General features: G+C 43.3%; 1 protein-coding gene across 1 annotated transcript; it reads left to right on the plus strand.

Annotated features, from left to right (window-relative positions):
- The first annotated feature begins 1 nt into the window (after window position 1).
- Window positions 2-27,348, plus strand: chtopa (chromatin target of PRMT1a). The gene is made up of 6 exons (XM_060904574.1): window positions 2-304; window positions 4,717-4,808; window positions 5,861-6,011; window positions 22,823-23,003; window positions 24,399-24,530; window positions 26,562-27,348. Exons 2-6 carry the CDS (start codon window positions 4,744-4,746, stop codon window positions 26,759-26,761), a joined length of 729 nt encoding a protein of 242 aa, XP_060760557.1. The 5' UTR covers window positions 2-304; window positions 4,717-4,743; the 3' UTR covers window positions 26,762-27,348.

Consider the following 27,348-nt stretch of genomic DNA (forward strand, 5'->3'; position numbering starts at 1 on the left):
TCGCAGCTGTTAGCACCATTTTGTGATGAACGAAAAGAGAGAAGACTGATAGTGGAGCATAGTCAGCTGGATAGATAGATAGATGTATAAGTGTTAGTTTTCTCGTGAATCTAGTTTACTAAAGGTCTTATTTAATTCAAAAAAAGAGGGGAGTTTTATATAAATATATAAAACGACTTTACCGGAAGTTTGTTTGATCAGCTAGCTTTTAGATATTAGCTGAGTCAGTTAGCTAGCGCGCGAGCTAAGCAGCTAATTAAAGCTGCAATAGATTAAATATTAAACCTACAGATACTCAAATAAAGTAAGTAAACCTTAAATTATTTATATTTAAGTGTTAATGATGATGAATGTTATATTTTAATTAATGCATATCGCTTAACACTAACTGAAACTAGTTAGCTAGTTTTAGCTAACAGTTATTTCAGTAAAATGGCCGACTAGCTCTGTTTTAAAACGTTCAAAAGGTCTATAAATGTCTTTAATTGGATATTTTTAAACTTCAGATGGCTTGAATTTAATAATGATAATAATAAATTAATTTAAAAAGCCCTTATTGGATATGTATGTAGTGTGCCAGGGGCTTTTATCACATCCTGTGTTGTAAAAATCACTAATTAGTGGCTACACATACACTGACCAGATTAAAACCACTGACAAGTGAAATGAATAACACTGATTTAGATTACATCATGACAATAATATTTGTCAAGAGATGGGATATATTGGGCACCAAGAGAACAGTCAGTTCTTGAAGTTGATGTGATGGAAGCAGGAAAAATGGGCAAGTGTAAGGATCTGAGTGACTTTGACAAAGGCCGGATTTTGATGGCTGAATGACTGACTGGATCTGAGCATCTCCAAAATGACACGTCTTGTGAGGTGTTCCTGGTGTGCAGTGGTTAATACCGAACAAAAGTGGTCCAAAGAAGGACAACCGGTGAACCGGCGACAGGGTCATGGGCATCGAAGGCTAGCCCATATGGCCCAATCCCACAGAAGAGCTACTGTAGCAAAAACTGCTGGAAAACGTGTTAAAAGTAGGGCAGCCTTGGGCTGAAGTGCCCTTGAGCAAGGTACCTAACCCGTGACTGCTCCCCGGGTGCTCTAGTGCAGCATTTCTCAATCTCAACCTTTTTTCGGTCATGGCACCCTTCAGAAGTACGCAAGTTCTCAAGGCACCCCCATATAAAATATACGCAATCATGCTGACCGTACGCTGACCCCGGCAGTGACGGTGTGACATGGGAAATGGGCCGGGATTCAAATTTTGATTATGTATGAGGCGGAGATGATCTGCATTAGTGTAGCTATCGGGTTTTTTTTGGAATTTTAATTCATTTTATTTATTTCAATGTTAGAATATATTATTTTTTAACGGCACCCCAGTTGAGAGGCTGCTGTAGTGTGCTTGAAGTGTTCACTGCTTCAGATGGGTTAAATGCAGAGGATGACTTTCACTGTGCTTGAAGTGTGCATGTGACAAATAAAGGTTTCTTCTTGAAACGTTATTGCTGACACCTTTGTTTTAGCCAGCATTAACTTTTTCAGCAGGTTGTGCTACAGTAGACATTCTGTGGTATTGGACCATACGGGCTAGCCTTCAACGCCCATGACCATGTCACTGGTTGACCTTCCTTGGATCACTTTTGGTAGCTTGGAGGACTTGTGATTCAGTATTAATTTAGTTACCTATAGCAGCCTTTCTCAACCGGGGTGCCGCGCCGTCTGGCTTCATTAGGGGTGCCGTCAGAAAATTATATATTCTAACATTGAAATAAAATGAATTAAAATTCCAAAAAATGATAGTTACACTAATGCAGATCATCGCCGCCTCATGCATCATCAAAATTTGTCTCACAGCCCCCTTTCCCATGTCACAACGTCACTGCTGCAGTCAGCGTGACTGCGTATATTTTATATGGGGGTGCCTTGAGAATTTGCATACTTCTGAAGGGTGCCGTGACTGAAAAAAGGTTGAGAAACACTGATCTATAGAATGGGACTAGCTGTGGTAGAGAAACCCTTCTTTCACATCACCTCATGTGCGGTTGTATGGGTGGCAGGGCTCTCAACCCTAAATGGCCTCGTTTGATGATGTGGAACACGTCTTGAACATGTACAACCCGGATTCCAAAAAAGTTGGGACAAAGTACAAATTGTAAATAAAAACGGAATGCAATAATTTACAAATCTCAGAAACTGATATTGTATTCACAATAGAACATAGACAACATATCAAATGTCGAAAGTGAGACATTTTGAAATTTCATGCCAAATATTGGCTCATTTGAAATTTCATGACAGCAACACATCTCAAAAAAGTTGGGACAGGGGCAATAAGAGGCTGGAAAAGTTAAAGGTACAAAAAAGGAACAGCTGGAGGACCAAATTGCAACTCATTAGGTCAATTGGCAATAGGTCATTAACATCACTGGGTATAAAACGAGCATCTTGGAGTGGCAGCGGCTCTCAGAAGTAAAGATGGGAAGAGGATCACCAATCCCCCTAATTCTGCGCCGACAAATAGTGGAGCAATATCAGAAAGGAGTTCGACAGTGTAAAATTGCAAAGAGTTTGAACATATCATCTACAGTGCATAATATCATCAAAAGATTCAGAGAATCTGGAAGAATCTCTGTGCGTAAGGGTCAAGGCCGGAAAACCATACTGGGTGCCCGTGATCTTCGGGCCCTTAGACATCACTGCATCACATACAGGCATGCTTCTGTATTGGAAATCACAAAATGGGCTCAGGAATATTTCCAGAGAACATTATCTGTGAACACAATTCACCGTGCCATCCGCCGTTGCCAGCTAAAACTCTATAGTTCAAAGAAGAAGCCGTATCTAAACATGATCCAGAAGCGCAGACGTCTTCTCTGGGCCAAGGCTCATTTAAAATGGACTGTGGCAAAGTGGAAAACTGTTCTGTGGTCAGACGAATCAAAATGTGACGTTCTTTATGGAAATCAGGGACGCCGTGTCATTCGGACTGAAAAGGAGAAGGACGACCCAAGTTGTTATCAGTGCTCAGTTCAGAAGCCTGCATCTCTGATGGTATGGGGTTGCATTAGTGCGTGTGGCATGGGCAGCTTACACATCTGGAAAGACACCATCAATGCTGAAAAGTATCTCCAGGTTCTAGAGCAACATATGCTCCCATCCAGACGACGTCTCTTTCAGGGAAGACCTTGCATTTTCCAACATGACAATGCCAAACCACATACTGCATCAATTACAGCATCATGGCTGCGTAGAAGAAGGGTCCGGGTACTGAACTGGCCAGCCTGCAGTCCAGATCTTTCACCCATAGAAAACATTTGGCGCATCATAAAACAGAAGATACGACAAAAAAGGCCCAAGACAGTTGAGCAACTACACTGAACAAAAATATAAACGCAGCACCTAAAGATTTTATTTATTTTGTACATCCGATACTGATTTTTTTTTTCTGCCCACATCAAATGATAGTATAGCATACCAGTAAACATTTTTTGAAAAAAAAAAAAAGTCCCTCTCCTCAAGTTCTGAGCAGTGTCCAGACTTGAGATAATCCATGATCCAGTCGGGTGTGACCATTGCAGACAAAAATTTCACTGAGTAATGCATGTCATGACCATCCTTTATGTGGGGCCAATAAAAGGCCACCCTAAAATGACAAAAATGTTCAAATGTCAAGATGCCACAGATGACCAGAATCAACCAGGAACGAGCCATTGGCATGCTGCAGGCTGGAATGTCCATCAGAGCTGTAGGGCGTCAATTGGGGGTGCATTCCACGATAGTCCGCCTCCGATGACGATTTCAGCAGCATGGCACCACAGATGACATGCCACATGCACGCAGGCCACGTGTCACCACTCCAGCACAAGACCGGCATATCCGTCTGACCCACCTGCGTGATCGGTGCCGGACTGTAACACGGACCGCAGATGAGACCATGGGGAGACACAATCGCAGGGTCAGCAGTCAAACTGTGAGAAACCGACTCAGAGAAGCTGGCCTCCATGCACGTAGACCTCATCGAGGATTGGACCTGACTGCTGGGCGACGACGTTCTCGTCTGGACTGGGCTCGGGCACATAGAAAATGAGAATGAATTTCTATCTGAACATTTGTATTTCATAAAATATGGACCGCTGCGTTTATATTTTTGTTCAGTGTAGAATCCTACATTAGACAAGAATGGGTTAACATTCCTCTCCCTAAACTTGTCTCCTCAGTCCCCAGACGTTTACAGACTGTTGTAAAGAGAAAAGGGGATGTCTCACAGTGGGAAACATGGCCTTGTCCCAACTTTTTTGAGGTGGTGTTGTCATGAAATGTAAAGTCACCTAATTTTTCTCTTTAAACTGAGAAAATGTATCATTTAAACATTTGATATGTCATCTGTGTTCTATTCTGAATAAAATATGGAATTTTGAAACTTCCACATCATTGCATTCCGTTTTTATTTACAATTTGTACTTTGTCCCAACTTTTTTGGAATTGGGGTTGTACACTATTGTATTGATTGATTTATTCATTATAAAAATGATACAGTAACATCATAAATGGATATAACAAAGTGCATGCACTTATTTCCATTGTGGTGCAAAAGCTATGTCGGGGGTGTGGCTAATATTTTGGATATTGTCTACAGCCAGCTTACTTGGGGGATTTTTTTATTTTTTTAATAATTTCTCTCTCCATATTTATAATGTCTCCCTACAGGAGCAAGCCAGCAAGTGTGAGAAGAAAATGAGCTCCCCCTCTACTCAAAAAGTCGTGCTGAAAAGCACCACCAAGGTGTCCCTGAACGAGCGGTGAGGCTCCACGCATCCTGACAGCACTATCTCAAGCCCGGGGGGAGAAAAACAAAACAAAAATCATGCAGAGATACTTGAGGCACGGTGCAGGAAGTCATGCTCTGTGGAGGTCAATGAGGGGAGATAACCAGAGCAGAGCAGAACCGGCACGGACGCCAGGCTGCTCACGGAGTGTGCACTGCTCACTCAACATGGCGGACGAGCGAACGCTGTGTACAGGAGATGTGACGATGGGCTTTGCATCGTGTCGGCCATCTTGCGTAAGCAGTGCACACCCTGAGGTGAGAGGGGATGTGTGATCATGGTGAGGTAAGCTTCCTGCAGAAGAGCGTCCTCAAACATGGCAGATGAGATTTAAAGAGAACGCCATATTTCTTGCCCTCTCTCACAAACTCTCTCACTTAGACCACTTGTGCTGTCCTTCAGAATCAATTTTCTTCTTCCTTTTCCTCTTCAATTTCATTTCCATCTTCTCTCTGTCTCAAGGCGCTCAGCCCGTGCCCGGACGTGACCCGATCCCATCATTCCCTTCCCCAGTTTCCCTCATGAACCTCTCACGGCTAAAAAAAAAAAAAAAAGATCAGAGGTCACGGTCCGGGCTGTAAGTGGCCGAGTTGCCAGACACCCCTCTTAAGTCCTGGGCCGCCCTCCGTCTCGTGTCGTCCGAGGCTGATGCCATGGAGACAGCGGTCCGTAAGTGGCAGTGACTCTCTGAAAATCCTCTTCTTCCACTGTTTCTTCCTGTCTTTGTCTGCTTTTTTTTTTTTTTTTCCCCACTGTTAGAAGTTCACAGGCTTTTTGTTTGGTTAAAATATCGGGGTGTCACCAGACTTTACAAAGAGAGAGTATAATGAAGGAGAAAAAAAAAGAGTGCCTGATAACAGGCCTTCAGTGAATTGCTACAGGTTCCTCTGTGGCTGCGTCCATGGTGTGTGAAGTGATTTGATTTGGAAACCTCCTTTCCTCGTATCCCCCCCCTTTCCTCTTTTCTTTCTCTCTCTATCTCTCCCTCTCTTTGCTCTCCGCTCCTTTCGGTTGTGTCCCACAAGCTTCACAAACATGATGAAGAACAAGCAGCCGACCGCCGTTAGCATCCGGGCGACCATGCAGCAGCAGCACATGGCCAGCGCAAGGAACCGCCGTCTCGCCCAGCAGATGGAGAACAGGCCGTCGGTGCAAGCAGCTCTGCAGCACAAACAGGTAGGGGGGAGAGCGAGCGGAAAGAACGACGATGCCTTACACACACTAGAAAGTGGTTCACTTCACAGGGAATCTCCAAGCACCAGGTGTGAAACTTCAACTATTATGACACTGTCATTGCAGTGTAATAAATACTGAAGGCTTGTTAGCTGTGATCGCTAGTGTTGGAGATTTTATTATTCTTTTTTTTTTTTTTTTTTTTTTAATTTACTAAATTCCGAAACCGGGTTGTGTGGTGTGTTTGGTTTTTTAATTTATTTATTTATTTTAGTGCTGTCAAAAATGTCGCGTTATTAACGCGTTAACTTGACTCAATTTTAACGGCGATAATTTTTTTTATCGCGAGATTAACGCTCTGTGACATGATGCCACGCCCCGCACAGCCAGAGTCCTCTGCCCTCCCCCAAAGAGCCACGGTGCTCGGCTTTAGGTTTCGTTTTCCCATCGGCGGCTCCAGCCCCACTTTGCAGTGGCTGTGACAAGACATGTTATGCTCTGCAATAAAAAAAAAACATCGGTACAACCAGTGTTTGAACTATGCCGATATTTTCGGGGGGTCCCTTTTTTTTCCCTTGGGGGGGGTGCTTGCGCTTGTCTCAGAGCGCGGCTCTCCATCGCGCGCTCACTTCGGATATGCAAATGCTTCCCGTTACGCACGATTGCTATGTCAATAAACATCATTTTGCCAATATTTTAGAGACCCCCCAACATTTCCCAAATCATGTTTTCAAGGGATCTCATGTCTGTTTCAGGGGATCTCGGATCCCCCGAGTATCCCCGTAGTTCGAACGGTGAGCAAGCCCATTCACTTTTTTATGCTAAGAGAATTACAATGGTTTTTCATGTGACAAAAATGTGCGATTAAATTACGATTAATCGCGAGTTAACTATGACAGTCGCGACATTAATCACGATTAAATATTTTAATTGCTTGACAGCACTAATTTATTTATTAATTAATTACCCTTTAACAAGTTTTGAAATACTGCAAACTACAGGGATGAGAGTTTTCCGCTTTTTCTGAGTAAAAATCGATCTTTTAATATTATGCCAAATCTGTTGAGATTTTTTTTTTCATTTATTGAGGGGGGTTGGGGTATGTTCCTTCGTGATACTTGAGCGTAATTCATTCCTACGACGATGTTACATGTTTAAATTTTCGCCATCTTTAGTCTTGCTAAGTCTCATGGTAGAATGTGTTATCTACAGTGTAATTGGCCAAAACATCGCTGGCGAGAGCATGATAGCCAATCATAACCGTTCTTACAAAAGTACCCACATCCATTCTGTTTTATCGAAACTTGCACATGTTCATCGTCGCCGCTCTTCAAAAATACGTTTCTCTTTCGTATCGGCTTTTTTACTCAAAATGCCGAATACAATTGACAAGCGAGACGAAGCGAAGGTACGTGAAATCGATGCTGGTATAAAAAACAGAGAGGACTGACAAGCTTTTGTCTTTGGCCAAAAAGCTGAAGAAGTCGTTGAAATGATCAAATGAAAATGGGAAGTGACTGTGAACTATAAATAACTGTATAAAGTGTACATAGACATTATCCCATAAACAGCATTTGTTTGATTTAATACACTGAACATGTATATGATGGTCAGTAAATCTGAATTAATGCTGGCAGTTTTGAAAACTTAAATATTTCAAAAGACTTCTTGAAGAAATCATATGCAACTAATGAGGACACAGGGAGAAAAGGTCAGTCACCCTAAGAAATTTTATTTAATATATGAACATTTTGGGCGGCACGGTGGTGTAGTGGTTAGCGCTGTCGCCTCACAGCAAGAAGGTCCGGGTTCGAGCCCCGTGGCCGGCGAGGGCCTTTCTGTGCGGAGTTTGCATGTTCTCCCCGTGTCCGCGTGGGTTTCCTCCGGGTGCTCCGGTTTCCCCCACAGTCCAAAGACATGCAGGTTAGGTTAACTGGTGACTCTAAATTGAGCGTAGGTGTGAATGTGAGTGTGAATGGTTGTCTGTGTCTATGTGTCAGCCCTGTGATGACCTGGCGACTTGTCCAGGGTGTACCCCGCCTTTCGCCCGTAGTCAGCTGGGATAGGCTCCAGCTTGCCTGCGACCCTGTAGAAGGATAAAGCGGCTAGAGATAATGAGATGAGATGAGATATGAACATTTTGATAATTAATAAAACTTAAGTTTAATGTGAATTTTTAGTTTGTCATTTTTGATCATGAATTATAACCATACCCTTGAATGTAGAATGTGATTTTATTTTGAATTCAAACAATACTCCTATTGATTTGAAACACATTTTCATGTAAAAATATAAAAAAGACGACAGATTTTTTTATCTACTACAGCTCAGATTGCAGGAAAAGTGGTTTGTAAGGCCTTATTTTTCAAAATTTTCCTGGGGGGATATCCCTCCCAGACCCCCGGCTTCGGGCGCCATCTTGTTTTCTGCTTTTTTGATGACCACCCACTCTCATCCCTGAAACTAAAGTCAGGACTGTAAATAAATATAATGTAGATTAGCTGTAAGCAAGCTTATTTTGCTCTGAATTCAGAGAGCCGGTTAGTAAGGTTTGTACAGGATGCACAATAAAAGAAAAGGAAATGCATATTTAATAAGATGCCACACTCTTTGTTTTGGCCTTAAAGGAGAACTGAAGGTAAATTAAAAAAAAAAAAAAATTTTAATCATCAAAATTCTATTTATCTCATTTTATTAAAGGTCTCATTGCATCGTTTGTTCATTGTTTGTGCGGTGGTCTTTAGTATGAATGAATGCCCTGTGAGCTGGTTTTGGTGAAAAAATGCTGTGGTTCTCCTGCTTCAGGCTGTTCTAGTTTGCTGGAGGAGTGGGTGGCGGGAGAACGACAGGATTTCAGCTCTTACTCATTAATATTCATGACATGTAAACATATCGCTTCTGACTGGCTAACAGCACTGTGACGCTCCCTCCAGTGGGTTATGGCGAGGCCATGACTACTAATTTTCGAAGTGACGCAAGTTCGTAGAGCTCTTTCTGATTCGCTCGTTTTTCCGTCTATTTTCTTTCATAGGCTAATACAGGGAATGGGGGTAGAAGAAAGTTTTCACGTGCAGCATGCATATGCAACTCGGAGTGAACTATGGTATTTCAAAAAGAGCAAGTGTTAAACGGTTTGTCGCGGAATGACACCTTTTAAATATCGGAATGCGTTTTTGAACTGCTATAGCAAGTTATGAGTGTGTGAAATATGCTCTGTAATATCAGTCCATATGTCAAAGCAACGGCCGTAAACGAGATTCGCTGAGACCTGTGCGAGACATTGTAGGATGGAAGTAAAACGTACAGCGGAAATCAAAGTGACCAACATCTGCCAACATTGTCAAAAGACGCGCACGTCCTCTTTCGAGTGCTGACGTAATCAAGCCGGAAGTTTTGTTTGTTTTGATAGCAATCAGGAAAGTTTGAAAAAAGTAGGCAGTAATCGTCATTTAAACTTGTTTTTGTGCAATACTTCGTTTGGGAAACCATTTACAAAATGGCAGCACTGACACCTGGCTGACACTTCATGTTTCGAAGTCTCGCACAAGTCTCGTGAAGATCGCGTGGATAAGCGCCGCCTGCCGTAGACCAAACGCACTAAATTCAACACGGCTAAAAACCGAATAGGCCGATAAGTATCATATTTAATTGCAATTAGTTGCCAATACGAGTCGCGATATACAGTAAGGTTACTAAAACCGAAAACGTAATTGAATAACATGTTAATTAAGAAATAAAGCAAGTTTAAGAATGACTTCAGTTCCCCTTTAATGCTGCAGATACGATGGTTTCCGTCCCACATTTAAGACATTAAAGGGCATATTCTGGACCAATTTCGTGGTTTTTTTTTTTTTTTTTTAAATATATGAAAGTATGTCCCTTGACACACTCATCCAGAAGGGTAATTTTGCACAAGGCCATCTGTCTACAGCAGAAAAAAAATAAAATGACAAAATGCATCTGGAAAAATCCCAATGGAGTCTGGAGCCAGACTCGTGATGTCACCTGCGGAAGCGCCAGCAGGCTGCGCGAGCTTTGCACGGTTTCAGTGCACAGCCTGTGTAGACCAAGCGCTCCCATTTCTCTCTCATTGTCCGGTCTTTTGGGAAACGATGAGTACTAATCCCATCATGATTGGTGTTGCTACACCCTCCTACGATACATCTGTTAACCATTTTAATAATTACGCGATAACGTTGAAGAAATTTGCAGAAAACCACCAGGTCGTTTTCTCATAAACAAACCAGCGCTGACGTAGGATTCAGAGGGAGGCGTCCCGCACGCGACGTCACGAAAATCAATGTTTGCCGGGAAATCCAAATGGCAAGTTTTTTCAGAGGCGGACCAATTCGCCTCAAATGGCTTGATTTCAACTGAATGTTTCTGGTATTGCGCAAGGTGAAAAAAAATTGCGCAGAATGTTACAGATATTTGACCAAAGTTTAATATAAAACAGGAGAATTACATTGATCTTGCTCCTGAATTTACCCGTGATATGCACTTTAAAATAGTTGGGTTCTATCGGTGATCCCAGATACTGCCATCAGTCTCATCATAGCTCATGCCATGCTCATATCAGTTAACTCGTTTTGGACTCCAGCTTTATAAACCCTCACAAAAGTCCTTATTGAAGACAAAAAAAACTTTTAAAAGAGGCAATTGTTGTTTTTTTAGGCATAATATACTGGATAAACAAACAAGGAAAAACTTCAGTTGTACTTTTTCCACATCATAATTTGCTATATGTAGCTCATGACCATGTCCATCCTGTAATTCATAACTCAAAATAATATTTCTTTCAGAATTGGGGTCAGTGTGAAATGTGTGTATATTGTCCACTTGACTGACTTGAAGATAATCTACAAGTGGAATGTGTCGATGAAAACATTGCAACTATTTACTAAAACAGCATGAACAATCTGCCCTTTAAATGATGCTCGTCCTTTGGGGTGGGTCTGGAGGTGACTGATGAGGCCAGTGCAGGCTTTGAAGGTATGCCTACGTGTCTGGCATGCATGAGTAGGGGTGGCGATAGTTTGAACCTTCCGTGCAGCTCGTTTCTTCTGGGCCTCGACGATGCATTTCCTCTACTGTGGGAGCATAATCGAGCACTAATCCGCATTGCGTTCTTTTTGCCTCCAAGTGGGAGCTGAAGTGTTGTCAGGCGATCGTTGATGCCCTCTGGGAGTTTGGTAAGTTTCTGGGCGAGGTGGGACTTTACAGCAAGTCCAACGCCTGCTTCTCGCCGTTCAGCACTGCTCTGACCACTCCGGAAGAAGGTATAACTACCACCATGTTCCATGAGCTGGCCCTTGTCTGCTAGACATGGTTCACTGAGTGCAGCTATGTCCACGTTGTGGCGAGCTAGTTTCCTGGTGACTAGTGCAGTTCTTCTCTCTGGCCTGTCTGCTTTGATGTTATCCAGTAGAATGCACATGTTCTACGTGCCAAGGTTGAGTACCTTCATCTTATTGGTTGTATTTTGACCGCTGAGTGGGATCCCCGCCAGCCGTGGTGTGCTGGGCAGGGTGAGGTGAAGCAGGCTATGTTTGGGGCAATTTTTCTAGCCCCTTCCTCCAGGGAGGTGAGCAGAGCGAATCCTAAACAGGGCAGCTCAGATACCCAGGGGGCTGCCAAACTCTGTTGCTGCTTTGTTCCAGCAGAGTGACCCAATGCCCTGGGCTGGCTGTGTCCAGGCTCGCGACAACAGCTTCTAGTGTTTCTGCACCTGCTGCTTCGCCACTTGCCTGTTGCCACAGGACTTGAGTTTGAAGTCGTGACTTGGATTAGCGCGAGGGAGAGTTGTGCAGCCGTCAGCCTCACTCCCTTATCCCCACCTAACTGGGTCCAGGGGCAAGACAGAACCAGGACGGCTGGAGCTAGGTCGGGATGCAGTAGATGGCCAACAGTGTTCTACGTGTTGCACTGTGTCCCGATTGCGCTCCACAAGCGCTTTGCTGTGTATGCCTTCCTGCCCGCTGAACCACCAGGTGGTGGTCTCCTTCGCACAGTCTGCTGAGTCCAGTCCCCCTGAGTAGGGGTTTGCTAGTGCTTGCTCAAGGCACCACCCCAGGCTAGTGGAGGGAAGGAAACGCCTTGCTACTCCAGAGACTCAGATTGTTGGCGCGCCTGCGTCTAAGACACACTATTTCGAATAATGAACGCATTGTCGAGAGGGGCAGGGGCCAATATGGACGCGAGCATTTTATACCCTATTTGGAACGTTTCGTGGCGTATTACCAGTGTAGGAAATGGGTGCCCGCCCCACCGCCCGTCGCGGTCAGTTTGCAGCAAGGGCGGAATGAATTTATAAGTTGCCAGCCCCACGGGCGGTCCCTCTTTAAGGGGATTCATCGTTCTCTCGATATTTCATCATATTGAAGGACTTTTCAAGACATTTTCACTAGATTCTGTTGGTTTGTTTACCGACGCGGGTGCGGCCATATTGTTTTCGCTTAGAAATGAAACGAGTGCTCTGATTGGCTGTTGCTTCGGAGGTTCAGCCAATCAGAGCTCGATACACACAGCTCGGTGAAATCCACCCCAAGTCTCCCCAAGTCACATCTCTGTCTGTGACTTTGAAAACCAGCGTCCTACCACATGAGTTTTTCAAAATATCACATAAAATTGATTGTTCCAAATATCTGAAAATGTTGTATGACTATCTTGGGATAAAACCACCTGAACCAAAGACCTCTCAAAAACAAAAACAAACTGAAGAAGAGAGAAAGAAAGCACAACAAAAATACGATAAAGATAAGAGGAGAACTGTTGTGGACAGTTGGAAACAAGAGTTTGACTGGCTGGTATCCGATGACAACAAACAAACTATCTACTGTAAGGTGTGTAGAGCTGCATATGGGCCCTTGTCTAAACGAAAACCCCCAGATAGACTTGGGAAATATGCCAATGGAGCTTTTGTCACTGGTTCTGTCAATCTGAAGCATGATGGTTTGGCTGATCTCAAGCAACATAGGTCACATATACATTTATATACATAAACACCAGTAATAAATCATAAAACTAAATTGAATATATGAAATTACATGCATGATACAACATTACATGCATTGCCTCTTTTACAATTTTTCGAAAATCATGCTATATTACGGCGGATTATAGTTGAAATTGGGGCAGGCAACTTTTCAGAGTTGCCTGCCCTGTGGTCTGGCTGATATTTTCCATGAATTTCCTACACTGGTATTACTTTATGGTCTCAATATTGAAAATCTTGCACAAATATGCAACTTCCAACATAATTACCGTATTTTCTGGACTATAGAGCGCACCTGTATATAAGCCGCATCCGCTCTATTTAAAAAAAAAAATAAAAAAAAAAAAGATATACAAGCCGCACCGGGCTATAAGCCGCAGATATCTATGTTGAAAAATGAGATATTTACTGCATGTACAGAACGATTTTGTACTGTAAATGTACGTACCTGAACAGATTCTTTCCGAACAGTGCCTTTTAACACGGCAGCAACTTTGCTGATTAAAACGGAACAGAACCAAGAGAAAATAACCGGTATTTATTTACCTTCATTTCTCCTGTGTTTGAAACCACAAGTCACCTTAATCATCTTCGCTGGATTTGAAAATAATTACCAGTTAGTAATTTGTCGTGCGTGTTCTATCTGCTAAAGATCTGCTAATTCTTCTTTGCATTGATTTTTCGTCCATCTTATTTTTGATTCTACTTCCGGTTAGAGCGCCCCTAGCGGTGGAAGAAAAATCCACAGAATAGCCGCACCTTTGTATAAGCCGCATGGTTCAAAACCTAGGAAAAAAGTAGCGGCTTATAGTCCAGAAAATACGGTGTCTGGATATTCAACAGATTTCAGCATCGGATGAATTTTTCCAATTCATCACCAATAACATCCGGTGACGCTCTGAGGAAGATGACAGTCGTACGTCGAAACATGTCAGGTAAACAAACCTAAAAAATTAGATGTCTGATAAAAAAGAAAAAACTAACAATAATCAGATGAATTTGTTTTGACCACCGCCATATTGAATATACATCGGACCCGTTTGTGTATTTACGCCGCCCCGTTTGTAGCGTCCCAAGCGAGTAAAACCTGATCCAAGTCTTTCGCTAGGTGGCGTCTTACGGTCTATGTACGAATATTCAAAAGAGACAAGAAAACGTGGATAAGAAAAAAAAAAAGAAAAATGCATCTGTTTTGTCATTCTTCGGCAGAAAAAGAGTACATTCACCTGAAAAAACTGATACCCAAGGTAATTAGTCATACTAGATTTACAACTGTTGTATCATTAGTATCAGACATTAATTTTCAAACTTCATAGCCTGAATTTGAACCCAAGATTGAAGATTCAGCATCCCATCTGATTCTCTGAAATTAGAAGTAGAGATGATTAGAGACAAGCAGAATTAGACCGTCACAGCATGCAAAAAACAAACCCATTCTTGTGCTATAATTTACAAGGAGGAGATAATATAGATGTGATGTATAGTGGCCTGTGGTAGCCTGGCAAGCCAGACTAAATGTGAATATTTAGTCTGGTCTCGGTCGTAGACATTTCCGAAGGGTGTGGGTAGGAACAACCTGTTGTCTTTCAAACTGTGTCTGTGCGTATAGGCCAACGCTCTGACCAATCAGCGCAACAGTGACTGTCACGTAGTCAGAGCGACAGAAAGCAGTGGGGGAGTAGCCTGGCAAGCCAGACTAAATGTGACAGCGAAACGTCCTTCTTGAAAAGGAATGAGCGGAGAGCCTCTTCCTGCTCATGTTTCAACGAAAACTCCAAGTCTAATTCTTCTAAAACTGATTCCAAAGCGGAGTCAAACGCGCGCTGTTCACTAGCCGTAGCCATCTTTCCTGTTGTGCTTTCTCCCATAGACATATAAACATAGACGCCGCATTGAGCCGGTGGCCCGTTGCTGGGATACGTCAGAGTGTCCGCCATATTGGATGTGGCAAATCTTCCCCGTAAACCAATGCAAGTAAATGGACTGAACTTCATAAAGCCCCTTTCTACAATAACGTTTAACTCGATGCCTTTTATTCACCCATTAACACACACGTGTGTGTGTGTGTATGTATATATATATATATAAAAAATGTGTGTGTGTATATATATATATATACACTAAGTAACTTTAAAAACGCACAATGGAATTCAACACGATATCACTTTAGATCCATGCATATATTTGAAATTTATGATATTGTATGTAATGCACACACATCTTGAAACATCGATAAAGGACATTTATTGTCAAACTCAAGAATTAATTCACAATAAAAAAATTCAAAGTGACAGTTGGTCCATGTTCGGACCGTCATGCTGGAGATTCTGGGTCTGTGTCGTCCAGGGGTCTCAGCAGCAGTGACTGAGGGGGTCAGGAATCTGTCACGGAGGTGAGCTAGCCTGATGTGCTGATCCTGAACTGGCGTCGTGACTCGAGGCTGACCAGGGCGTGGACGATCCCTGGTGCTCCCTGTCTGTCTGTAACGCTGACTCAAACGGGAAATGGTCGAATGATGAACACCGAAGTGCCGGGCGACCTCTGTCTGTGTACTTCCGGCACGCAACATCCCGATGGCCTGTTCACATTGATTTTGGCTTAGGCGTGGCATCTTCAATAATGACAATTTTCCCATCATTTCCCCCGGGTATTTATAGGCAAGATTGTGTGTGTACAGTGTATGCAAAATTTGTTTGAAAATTAAAGCCTGTCCATGTCATTGACTACCCGAGTCATATTGTATGTTATTGAGTACAACTCCCTTAAATTCTGATTTGAGCACAGATTTGGAACTTATTCAGGCGGAACGAAGTTATTTTTCCATTGTGATATATTTCTTTTCTTCTTGAGATAAACTCAGCACGAATTCAGCAAGTTTTATCAATGTGCGTTTTTAAAGTTACTTAGTGTATTTGGGAAACAAACAGGCATCAGAACAACATGTATAACTTTTAATGTGATGGTTATAAATAGTGTGCGAAATACCCTGTACACTGCAAACTAGCGACAGATACACGATAGATAGCTCAGGTAAGCTAATCAGTCAGCATACCGTAGCAAGCTACCTAAACCTGAGGCCAAAATAACCAACCTACAAGACTGAATATGATAAATGATGGAAATAGTGAATGAAAATAAAAATGTACTGTTTTATTTATTGAGTCACCACACAGACCTACTCTCGTTGAATAAAGGGAGCTGAATGACCGCCAAACTGAGTTCGGCCAGGTTCTAACATCATACCAAAACAAAACACATCACTGATTCCTTCACATTCAGAAAGGTTAAAAACATTCATCATACGTTCAAAAACGTTCATCATAGTGTGGCACTGTATTATCTAATTCTCACTGCTTATAACTCTACACCTACCCGGTGGAGATGAGCTGGGAGACTGAAGGAACAGTATTGAAAAGTATTTTTCCAGTCTCACCTGTGAAAGGTAATCCCATGTGATCTCGTTTGGACGGTAAACCTTGTTGGTACAGTTAAACGCAGCACATGAATGAGGCATCTTTATTCTCGGCTACTGTCTAGACGCTATACCAGAGACGGCTGAAGAATCTCCACTTTGCCACATCCAATATGGCGGCGAGGATGACGTATGATTCTGCGCAGAATGCGGTGTCTGTTTATATGTCTATGCTTTCTCCAGCATCGCGCAGCCTTGTCGTCACTCCTGCAAAAGCCCACCCAAAGAATCCAAACAAAAACCTTGCGTTGTGATTGGCGGGCACGATTTGATGCCTGGGGTGTGTTGTTGATATGGTCCGAGGCTAGACCCACTCGTAGGCAAAAATATTTTTGGCTGCTAGGCGGGTGGGTCTAGTTTACTAAGCTAGGCCTGTGGTTGAATTCCAAAATCTTGCCACTGATTAAACAATATCTCAATATATTTGGTTGAAGCATTGATTTTTGTCATCGACATGGCTTCTAATACAAAAAAAAAAAAAAGAAGAATTGAGAAGAAAAAAAACAGCCCCTGGGCTACCCCAGCTGTTCATTGGGCTTGCTTCGCTCACTAGGTTCGCTTCAACTGAAGGATAATCACTGGGCCCCCCATTGTAGAAATGGGCTCCTGTTTTTTGACCTGCAAAACAATCTGAGTCTCTGCTACTCCATTGCATAACAGTCAAGGACAGCACATGCCCGCTGCCCTAATACAGATTCTACACTGTATTCTCTAACGCATTCCATACGATATTCCCCACATGCACTCTGCAACACATTCTACACCACACTCTGCAACGCACTCCACAGCATGCTCTCCAAAAGCCCCCACACTACATTCTCTCCGGCACGCAGGAGCCCAGGACCTCCGACCATGCCCGCTATCCCACCCGCCAGGCATGGGTGGACCCGCCTGACCAGATGCAACATGCAGTCATCACCCTCTAAACAGGTCAGCTCATTCAGTGGGAGGCTTCTTCCTGTACTTCGTTCTTTTCGCCAGGGTTCCCATTGCTTCTCTCGCCGTGTTGAATGTTCTTTCAAAACTCAACTCGAAAAACAGAAGGGCTCCGGGTCTTTTTGTTCAGCTCACAATGGTGCAGAATGTTGTTTGGTTTCATGCAGATGCTTGACTTTCGAGTATGGTATCGAAGTCTGAGCTTTCGCAGCTAGCAAACCTGTTCGCAGTACGATAATGGCTGAGACGTTCTGAACAACGGTTGTTTCCGGTTCAATGGTCTATTGCAGGGCTATTCAAATACATTTGCAAGGGGGCCAAACTAGAAAATTACAAAATTTGTGAGGGCCGGACAGACAATTGACATAAAATTGATATCAGCTAAAGGCAATTAAAATATACTAAGGTATATAATATATGAAATAAAATAAGGTACATTATTCTTTTCCTTTATTACGAAATATAATGAAAAATGGTACTTTTTTTTAATAGATGAGGACACGTCTTTCATTTTTTGGTCAACAATCATTTTGTCAACAACCGCCAGCATGCAGTCTTTAATAGTTTCTGACTCAGTGAAGGGTCTTTTTTTTTTTTTCCTTGTCAGTATCCACGCAACTCGTAGAGATGCGATAAAAGCTCTGTCTTGTTCTGTGCAAAAGCCACCAATTGCACGCTGACTTTGTTCAAAAGAAGTTACCAGTCTGTCTATTCTCCTTCGTCTCTCCTCAGAGCCCTCTTGGTATTGCTCAGAAAATGAAGCATGTTTTGTTGTAAAATGTCTCTTCACGTTGTACTCTTTGGCCACAGCTACAGATTCGTTGCACAATAAACACACCGGTCTATCGCTTGCCGTAGTTGGCAAAGTAAATAAGTACTTTTCAGTCCATTCGCTTTGAAATTTACGGTTTTCTCTGTCAACTTTGCGATGTTGCTTGGACATAGGGCTGCACAATTAATTGAATTTAATCGAAAATCGCGATTTTGGCTGCCACGATTAAATTAAATGGAAATTGCGATTTATTTCCATTTAAAATGCGAGCTCTGCTGTATATCTGATCAAGCACTTTTTGACCAATACTCCGTCAAACCATCAGGGGGCGAACCGATGCATGTAAGGTTTCATTACTCCGCCTAAATAAGCAAGCAAGCCAAGTGCAGTGTTGCCAGATTGGGCGGTTTTAAGTGCATTTTGGCGGGTTTTGAGCATATTTTGGGCTGGAAAACGTCAGCAGCATCTGGCAGCACTGGCCAAGTGTGCAGAGCTTCAGTGCAGCGGTATCTTCTTCAAGGGGTGATGGTGTGAGAGCAGGTAACAGATTGAGGTGAGAGAGAAAAGCTAACTATGTCGGAACAACAGACTATTTAGCACTGGAGGCAATGCTGTGACCTGCCTTCACTCATGTTTAAAGCCAGAGCATGTTGATAGGCTGCTCTTTCTAGCTAAAAACTTGTCGGCCTCAGTATAATGCTACGTAATTGTTGCAATTGAGTTTTCAGTTCCTTCATCCTTTGGTAATTTCTTGGATAAATTTCATTTATTTGTCATTTGGAAATCAGAATTTCTCTTTTAAATTTCATTCTGCACTGAAAGCTGTTCATATCGTTTGTTTGAATATAGTGAAATAAAATTTAAGTGATTTCTCTAACATCAAGAATAATCGCGATTGCAATTTTGATCAAGATAATCGTGATTATAATTTTTTCCATAATCGTGCAGCCCTACTTGGACAGCGCCATGTTGCCACTGCTGTAGCTGCATGGAGTGTCACATCGCGAGAATGAGTGTGTCACCATGGAGACGACCTGTATTCTGGTCTGTGCCAGAGCGGTAGAGAAAACTGTGCACTGCGGCAGATACGTAGATGTTTTGTTTTAAAAAAAATCTGCCGCGGGCCAGATTACATTTCAATCGGGCCAATTTCGCCCCCGGGCCGCTATTTGAATAGGCGTGGTCTATTGCTTGTTTCATGCGTAATGCGCATTGTGATCACACGGAAGTAGTACTTGCAGAATAAAAACTAGGAATCTGTAAGACTATTAGTATACACCTGTAAGCCTGACACAAATCCGTAAGACTTGCGGGTATGCATGATTAGGTTATGTCTGTTTTAAAACTGAAACGTTAGTGTTTGTGTTACTTGGCGAAGTGAACGAGTGACGCTCCCATCTCGCTATGAAAGATGTTGTAAATTGTTTCTCTGTGATGAACCAAGACAGAGGAGCGTTAACTCCTGCCCGTCTCTCCTTCATGTGAAAGTAGGAGTGATGGATCCGGAGTCAGCAAAACGTGCGCGCGCACAGACGAGGAACTCGTGCTAATCCCAGAAACCTGTTTTAACAAATTAAATATCTTTGCAAAAGCCACGTGAACTATACTGGATGTAAATGTGATGTACAGCCAGGTGGAAATGGTCTCATCATCTGTGCCGGATGTTGTTAATGCACTCTGTCTGTTCTGGACACACATCCAGCAGGGTGGTGCAGCGTTCGTGCTGTCTTGTAAGCCATAACGTGAGAATATAACGCTGTATTGAGGTTTTTCACCCACGTGACCAAGTCATGTGATGCTGCCATTTTGGACGTCACGGCTCGAATCAGTTTGAATGCGAGGAAGGCGACAAACGAAAAACTTAAAAGAAAAAGGAGCGAGATGCAGAAAACACCTTCACTATCCAGCAATGTAGGGCATTTACAGGGCGAGCAGAGGGAGAGGTATTTGTAAAAATTGAGGTTAGCAGGCTTGGAGAACGACGTTTACCTGCTTCCACCAGGATTGTTCACTGACGTACGGAAGTACACGAAGCCCTCGTCTTTACCTGACTTCGGCCCACATGATCTGTATACCTATGTCGTTAAAAACCCATCGCCATACACAGGTATTGATCTGAAAGCGTATTAGAGTTTGGATGCCTACAAATATTTTGTGTCCGGCTGGGTAACATGCCTACATCAGCGGGTCGTCCCTGGAGCCGGTGGTCGCCATCTTATTACAGCTAAGGTTTGTTCACATTTTCATTTACTTTCGGTCCTCAGGATAAACAAAATGTTATTAAATGTCATTGAAATAAGTTCTTAGTCTGTTGAGACATGGCCCGTTATAAATTTGCTGTTACCAGGCAATGACCAAGAACTGTATTATTAGGGTCGGTGTCTGTGTTGTAGCAGTGTACTAGCAGCTAGCTGTTAGCACTAGCTAATGTCAACAACATCATAGCTGGTATGTTACTGTAGCAATGTTTACGTTCAGTCATTTGGAAGACCTGTTAAAACTTTTCAATTTCAAGTTTTTCCTTTACTGTATTTACTAGTTTACTGTAATTATGATCCGGCAGCTAGTTACACCGGATCCAGTGTAAATAGCTGCCGGAGCGCGCTCCGGAACCTCGGCTGGAGCACTCCGGGAGCAAGCCGGAGCGCGCTGCTTAACTTGAGGGGGAGCAAGCCGGAGCACGCTCCAGAACCTCGGCTGGAGCACTCCGGGAGCAAGACGGAGCGCGCTGCTTAATTTGAGGGGGAGCAAGACGGAGCGCGCTGCTTAATTTGAGGGGGAGCAAGACGGAGCGCACTGCTTAATTTGAGGGGGAGAAAGACGGAGCGCGCTGCTTAATTTGAGGGGGAGCAAGACGGAGCACTCTGGGAGCAAGCCGGAGCGCGCTGCTTAACTTGAGGGGGAGCAAGCCGGAGCACGCTCCAGAACCTTGGCCGGAGCACTCCGGGAGCAAGCCGGAGCGCGCTGCTTAATTTGAGGGGGGAGCAAGCCGGAGCGCGCTGCTTAATTTGAGGGGGGAGCAAGCCGGAGCGCGCTGCTTAATTTGAGGGGGGAGCAAGCCGGAGCGCGCTGCTTAATTTGAGGGGGGAGCAAGCCGGAGCGCGCTGCTTAATTTGAGGGGGGAGCAAGCCGGAGCACGCTGCTTAATTTGAGGGGGGAGCAAGCCGGAGCGCGCTGCTTAATTTGAGGGGGAGCAAGCCGGAGCGCGCTGCTTAATTTGAGGGGGGAGCAAGCCGGAGCGCGCTGCTTAATTTGAGGGGGAGCAAGCCGGAGCGCGCTGCTTAATTTGAGGGGGGAGCAAGCCGGAGCGCGCTGCTTAATTTGAGGGGGGAGCAAGCCGGAGCGCGCTGCTTAATTTGAGGGGGAGCAAGCCGGAGCGCGCTGCTTAATTTGAGGGGGGAGCAAGCCGGAGCGCGCTGCTTAATTTGAGGGGGGAGCAAGCCGGAGCGCGCTGCTTAATTTGAGGGGGAGCAAGCCGGAGCGTGCTCCGGCAGCTATTTACACTGGATCTGGTGTAAATAGCTGCCGGATCATAATTACAGTAAACTAGTAAATCCAGTAAAGGAAAAACTTGAGACTGAAAGGTTTTAACAGTCATCCAAATGACTGAACGTAAACATTGCTACAGTAACATACCAGCTATGATGTTGACATTAGCTAGCTTGACCTTCAAAATGGCGGACACCGGGGCGTCACGTGACCCTGTGACGTCAGGTGAAAAACCTCAATTGGAGAAACAAATGCGCTGGGTCCAGCGGTTGCGAAGTTTGGAGTAAAATAGCGCTCGTGTTCTGAGAACAGTCCGTGTGTAATCTGCAGCCGAGCCACGCATTAAGAAAATGATCCCAACCTCCTGGAGCTCGTCCATTCTCAGTCCTTGAGTCTTGTAAATGTGCTGGATGGATTGAGATTTTTATTTACTTTCCCCCCCCTTTTCAGTTATCAGATGACTTAGTATGGTGTGTAAACGCACTCGGCGCGGTTACGCAGCCTTGTCTCCAAGGTTCTGAAGACTGTAGTCTGTAAGTAGATGGACAGTGACGGGATTTGTTTTGACTCGGTCCTGTTGGAATGTCGGCTTTAATTTCGGTGTTTATGTCTAAAGAGCGAAGCTTACAGGAATCAAGGCAACTGAGGCAATCATTCAATACTTTTCACAGTCTGCACACGGCGACATAACACGTCTCTGCAACCAGGCTGCAGTAACCAGAAACCTTTCTTAAGTGTTTATTTAAAAAGTGTATATATAATATAAAAGGGCGCACTACTTGAGCAGTGTTTTTTCGCACGGAACTGTAATTACTTTCTCAGATCCTAACCCTTTTAACTGGTCTGCAGTATTGTATTGCAGAAAAAACAGTGTGAATAAAGGACTCTTTCACATAAACCTCGATGGTTTTATCATAGTTTAAAGCTTCATATTACGGTTTTAATGATGTGCCTAAACAGTAATCCAGCCTTGTAAGTGTGCTGGACAGTTTGTGCGTCTCAAATGCAGTTTTGATGAATGACAAACGTCTTTTTCTCTACGTAGAGTATAAGAGATGTATTCAAGACTCAGGATTTGGTTCCTTTCACCTAACTGGTTTGTTTATAACCTTGTCTTCATGCTGCTGTGGTTCCTCGTCTCCTCTCTGCAGAGTCTGAAGCAGCGGCTTGGGAAGAGCAACATTCAGGCACGGCTGGGCCGGCCCATTGGCCCGCTGATGCGAGGCGGTGCTGTGGGTCGTGGCTTCGGTGTATCAGGAATGCGTGGAGCTACGCGAGGCCTCAGAGGACGAGGAAGAGGAGGCCCCATGAGAGGAGCGCTGGCTCTGAGAGGTGTGATGAACTCTTCCTGGTTTACATTGCGGCATGCTTAAAAATATTCTTTAAAATTCAACTGTGCTGATTTTACAAAGCTGCGAATTCAAGTTATAGTTGAACTGGGATGTAATTAGGGCTGTGCGATATATCGAATATACTCGATATATCTCCGAAAATTATGTGTGAGATGCATATTATTATATCGTAACTATCGAGTATTTTATGGTCATCTGCCGACTTGCGTTTGTTTAAAACCTTTTCCGGTGGTTTTCTCCCTGTCCCTCAGGCGGTAATGTGAGAGGCTGCCTAAGGGTAAAAAAAAAAACAACTTCACGCACTTGCCAACCAATCCCGGGCAACATCTCGGTGCTGAAAGGAACTTGCGGGAAGATTTTCTAGTTTCGGTTTACAGCGCTGACTTAGTTTGTGCAATCACTGGTGCTGCATAGGCGACCGTGTAAGCTCTGTCAATTTCAGCGACAAATTAAAAATGGAAGCGGACGAATTGGTTCCTAAAAGAACTAGTAAGGGGTCAGTCATCTGGCATTTTTTGGATATCGCGAGGAGGACGTGGAACAGCAAATGCCAGTTTGTAAAGTGTGCAAAAAAAACCAGTCATCACGAAAGGCAGCAGCACGACAAATATGTTCCATCACCTGAAACTCACCCGGTACAGCATGAAGAGTCTCCTAAACTCTGAACTACTTGCCCACGAGCTAAAACCCCCCACACGAGCTAAACAAACGACCATAGCGGCCTCGTTCTCCAAAGCCATGCCATATGTTGCAATTTTCAAGACTTTTTTCAGTTTGTGTGACATCTTTGTTGAATAAAAATAGTCTTATTTCAACTCGATTGTGATTAATCACCAACATGACAATTTAAAATGTGTTGTTGAAAACCACCTGTAAAGTTAACCAAGAATGTTATTTAATCTGCAGGGATTGTAGTGAAAACAGTAGAGAGTAAAAGTTAGATTTCATGGGGTCCTTTAGAGGAGATTTCAATATATCGTATATCGTGAAATGGAGAAAATGTATCGGGATATTCATTTTTTTCCCATATCGCACAGCCCTAGATGTAATGATATGATGGGGTGTGATTGCCAGGTTTCGAACCCAGGGATCAGAAAATATGAAACCGCTGCTTTCTTGTATTACATTACGGGCAATGAGCAGATGCTCTAATCTTATCCAGAGTGGCGTACAACAAGGGGTACGTGATGTACTGCTTCTGGAGCAGAGAGGGGTAAGGGCCTTGCTCAAAGGCCCAACAGTGGCAGTTTGACCTTGCTTGGGCTTGAACCCATGATCAGTAACTGTTGAGCCATTGCTGCCCCAGTCATTGATTGGTACAGACACGTGGCATGTTGAAAGGACTAAAAGTAAACGTGTGTGTGGGGTGTGACAGGTCAGCTGAAGGGCCGAGGTGGTCCAGGGCGTCTGGGTATTCGCAGGGGAATGCGTCAGCGTGGAGGAGCCACAGGCCGAGGAGCTGCTCTGACTGGCCGAGGAGGAGCACGTGGAGGAGCTGGAGCCCGTGGTGAGGACTTTTTTTTTTTAAATACACTACTGTTCAAAAGTTTGGGGTCACTTTGAAATGTCCTTATTTTTGAAAGAAAAGCACTGTTCTTTTCAATGAAGATCACTTTAAACTAATCAGAAATCCACTCTATACATTGCTAATGTGGTAAATGACTATTCTAGCTGCAAATGTGTGGTTTTTGGTGCAATATCTCCATAGGTGTATAGAGGCCCATTTCCAGCAACTCTCACTCCAGTGTTCTAATGGTACAATGTGTTTGCTCATTGCCTCAGAAGGCTAATGGATGATTAGAAAACCCTTGTACAATCATGTTAGCACAGCTGAAAACAGTTTAGCTCTTTAGAGAAGCTATAAAACTGACCTTCCTTTGAGCAGATTGAGTTTCTGGAGCATCACATTTGTGGGGTCGATGAAATGCTCAAAATGGCCAGAAAAATGTCTCGACTATATTTTCTATTCATTTTACAACTTATGGTGGGAAATAAAAGTGTGACTTTTCATGGAAAACACAAAATTGTCTGGGTGACCCCAAACTTTTGAACGGTAGTGTACATTTAAGTTATTCCACGAAATAGAGTCGTACGTGAGCGGATAGCCGACTAGGTGCGTAGCACTGAGCTGGCTATAAGCCATGTATGACGAGATTGTGGATAAAATAAATGTTATTCCACTCATTTACTATGTTTTGAGAGAAACTTTATTTTTATTTTTCGATAAATAACTTTTTACAAAACATCCAACAAAATAATTTCTGCTTAATGTAAATAAACTGGCAAAATGACGAGCAATTTGTGAAAAATGCGATAATTCTTGAAAAATAAAGACATTCTTATCAAACACTTTTTTCCAAACAAATATGTTTTGTCCTCGGTTGGTTCAGCAGCACGTACCGCCATTTTGTTTTGTTTTTCTCTACTCGGTGTATGAGCTGATATCCTAGTAGTAGAGTAGCCAATCAGAGTGCGTAACTGCTCGTATCCAGTGAATGTAGATAGAATACATAGGATTATTCTGAGCAGGATTTACACAATGTGATATATATAATCACACGAACGATATAGTAACTGTAATAGGAAGCCTTTAGTGTTGTTCAATAAGAGTATAGATTAATAATAGTTTGATTTTAGACACGTTGCTCGTGTTTATTCAGTTGTGGACACGATGTCACCTGAAGCTATAAGACAGGGGTGTCAAACCTGATCCATAAAGGGCCTTGTGGCTGCAGGTTTTCATTCCAGCCATGCAGCAGCACACCTGACTTGGCTCATTCAATCAACTGAACTGTCTTCACACAGTCAAATACTTGCAGCCACACCCACCCTTGATTAAAGGGTGGGTGTGTCAGTTGATTGAATAAGCCAAATCAGGGTGCTGCTGCATGGCTGGAATGAAAACCTGCAGCCACACAGCCCTTTATGGATCAGGTTTGACACCCCTGCTATAAGAGATTTCTTTATTGTTCCCCGTGGGGGTAAATTCAGGTGTTGCAGCAGCTCAAGTACAGAGTAAAATATAAATGGATGCAGACTAAGTAAAAGAGAACAATAAGAATTGGTAGTGGCACTACATCATAAGCAGTGTGCGTAAGCTAGTGATGTAGAGTCATATGGAGTGAGGTAGGAGTAGGTATGGTGGAACTGTGACAATAGTGGTGCAACATGTGATAAGGTACATGATGGTGCGTATTTAAAAAAAAAAAAAAAGTACTATACTGCCTCAACTATTTCCGTTAGTGTTTCACGCATTTCTGAAGTGCCCAAGTGACATGCCCAAACGGATGCTCGCGGCAGCCATCTTGCACGCACAAAGATAACAGCAATTATAACTCGGGTTTTAGTGTTTCCGTGGTAACTGATGCTCTCCAGTGGCTGAACTGTATCGCTGGAAGATGATTAGAAGACTCGTTTCACTTTCTTGTTTTCCCTTTTATGGAGTTTTGTGGGTGTGGCTAAGTGTAAATCAGCTGAGGCATGAAACATAAGGCATATCGAACATCGAGATGTATCGGATCATGTGCCTTTCTTCCAGGTCGCGGAGGTTTGCGCGGTCGTGGCGGTTTCCTCGGGAGAGGCCGTGGCCGAGGGAGAGGCAGAGGAACAGGACGTCCCGCTGTCACCAGGGAACAGCTGGACAATCAACTGGATGCCTACATGTCCAAAACCAAGGGACATCTGGACGCAGAGCTGGATGCGTACATGGCCCAAGCGGACCCAGAGAGCATGGAGTGATCTGCAGATGTATACACTGATGTGTCAGCTAGGCATATAGTTACAGGCATTTTTCTCCTGAATTTAATCAAAATGCTATTTCCACTGAACTTTCTACAAAGTGATGAGATGTACAAGGTGAGAGCTGGATGTGCTCTCGGTTGTTAAGCTCCTTAAGCTTATTTACTGATTAAAGCGAAAATGGAGCACCTTTTATACAGCGTAGGCTCCTTTAGTGTTGACGCAGTGCTGATTGAATGAAGGAGGACATGGATGTGCTCGTCCACCATCTTACTAGGAGCTTTGTTCTTGATGCGGACCTTCAGAAAATAGACTTTTTACCCTGTGACTTTTTTGAGCTGGACTTTTGGAGAATATTATTATTATTGTTATTATTATTATTGGTTTACTCTACAAAATATTCAGATTTGTTATGGCACTGTGCTACAAACATGCTTCCCTTCATTTTACTGTGCTTTTAAATGTTCTGAACAAGTCATGTGAAGACTGCAACTGTTTTAAAAAAAAAATCCACTACATAGCATCTTGGTCTTGTAATTTGACATTTTTACTTTCTTTTAATAAATATTGACCTTGATGGACAATAA

Source organism: Neoarius graeffei, chromosome 22, assembly GCF_027579695.1.
Source record: "Neoarius graeffei isolate fNeoGra1 chromosome 22, fNeoGra1.pri, whole genome shotgun sequence".
Classification (NCBI taxonomy): domain Eukaryota; kingdom Metazoa; phylum Chordata; class Actinopteri; order Siluriformes; family Ariidae; genus Neoarius; species Neoarius graeffei.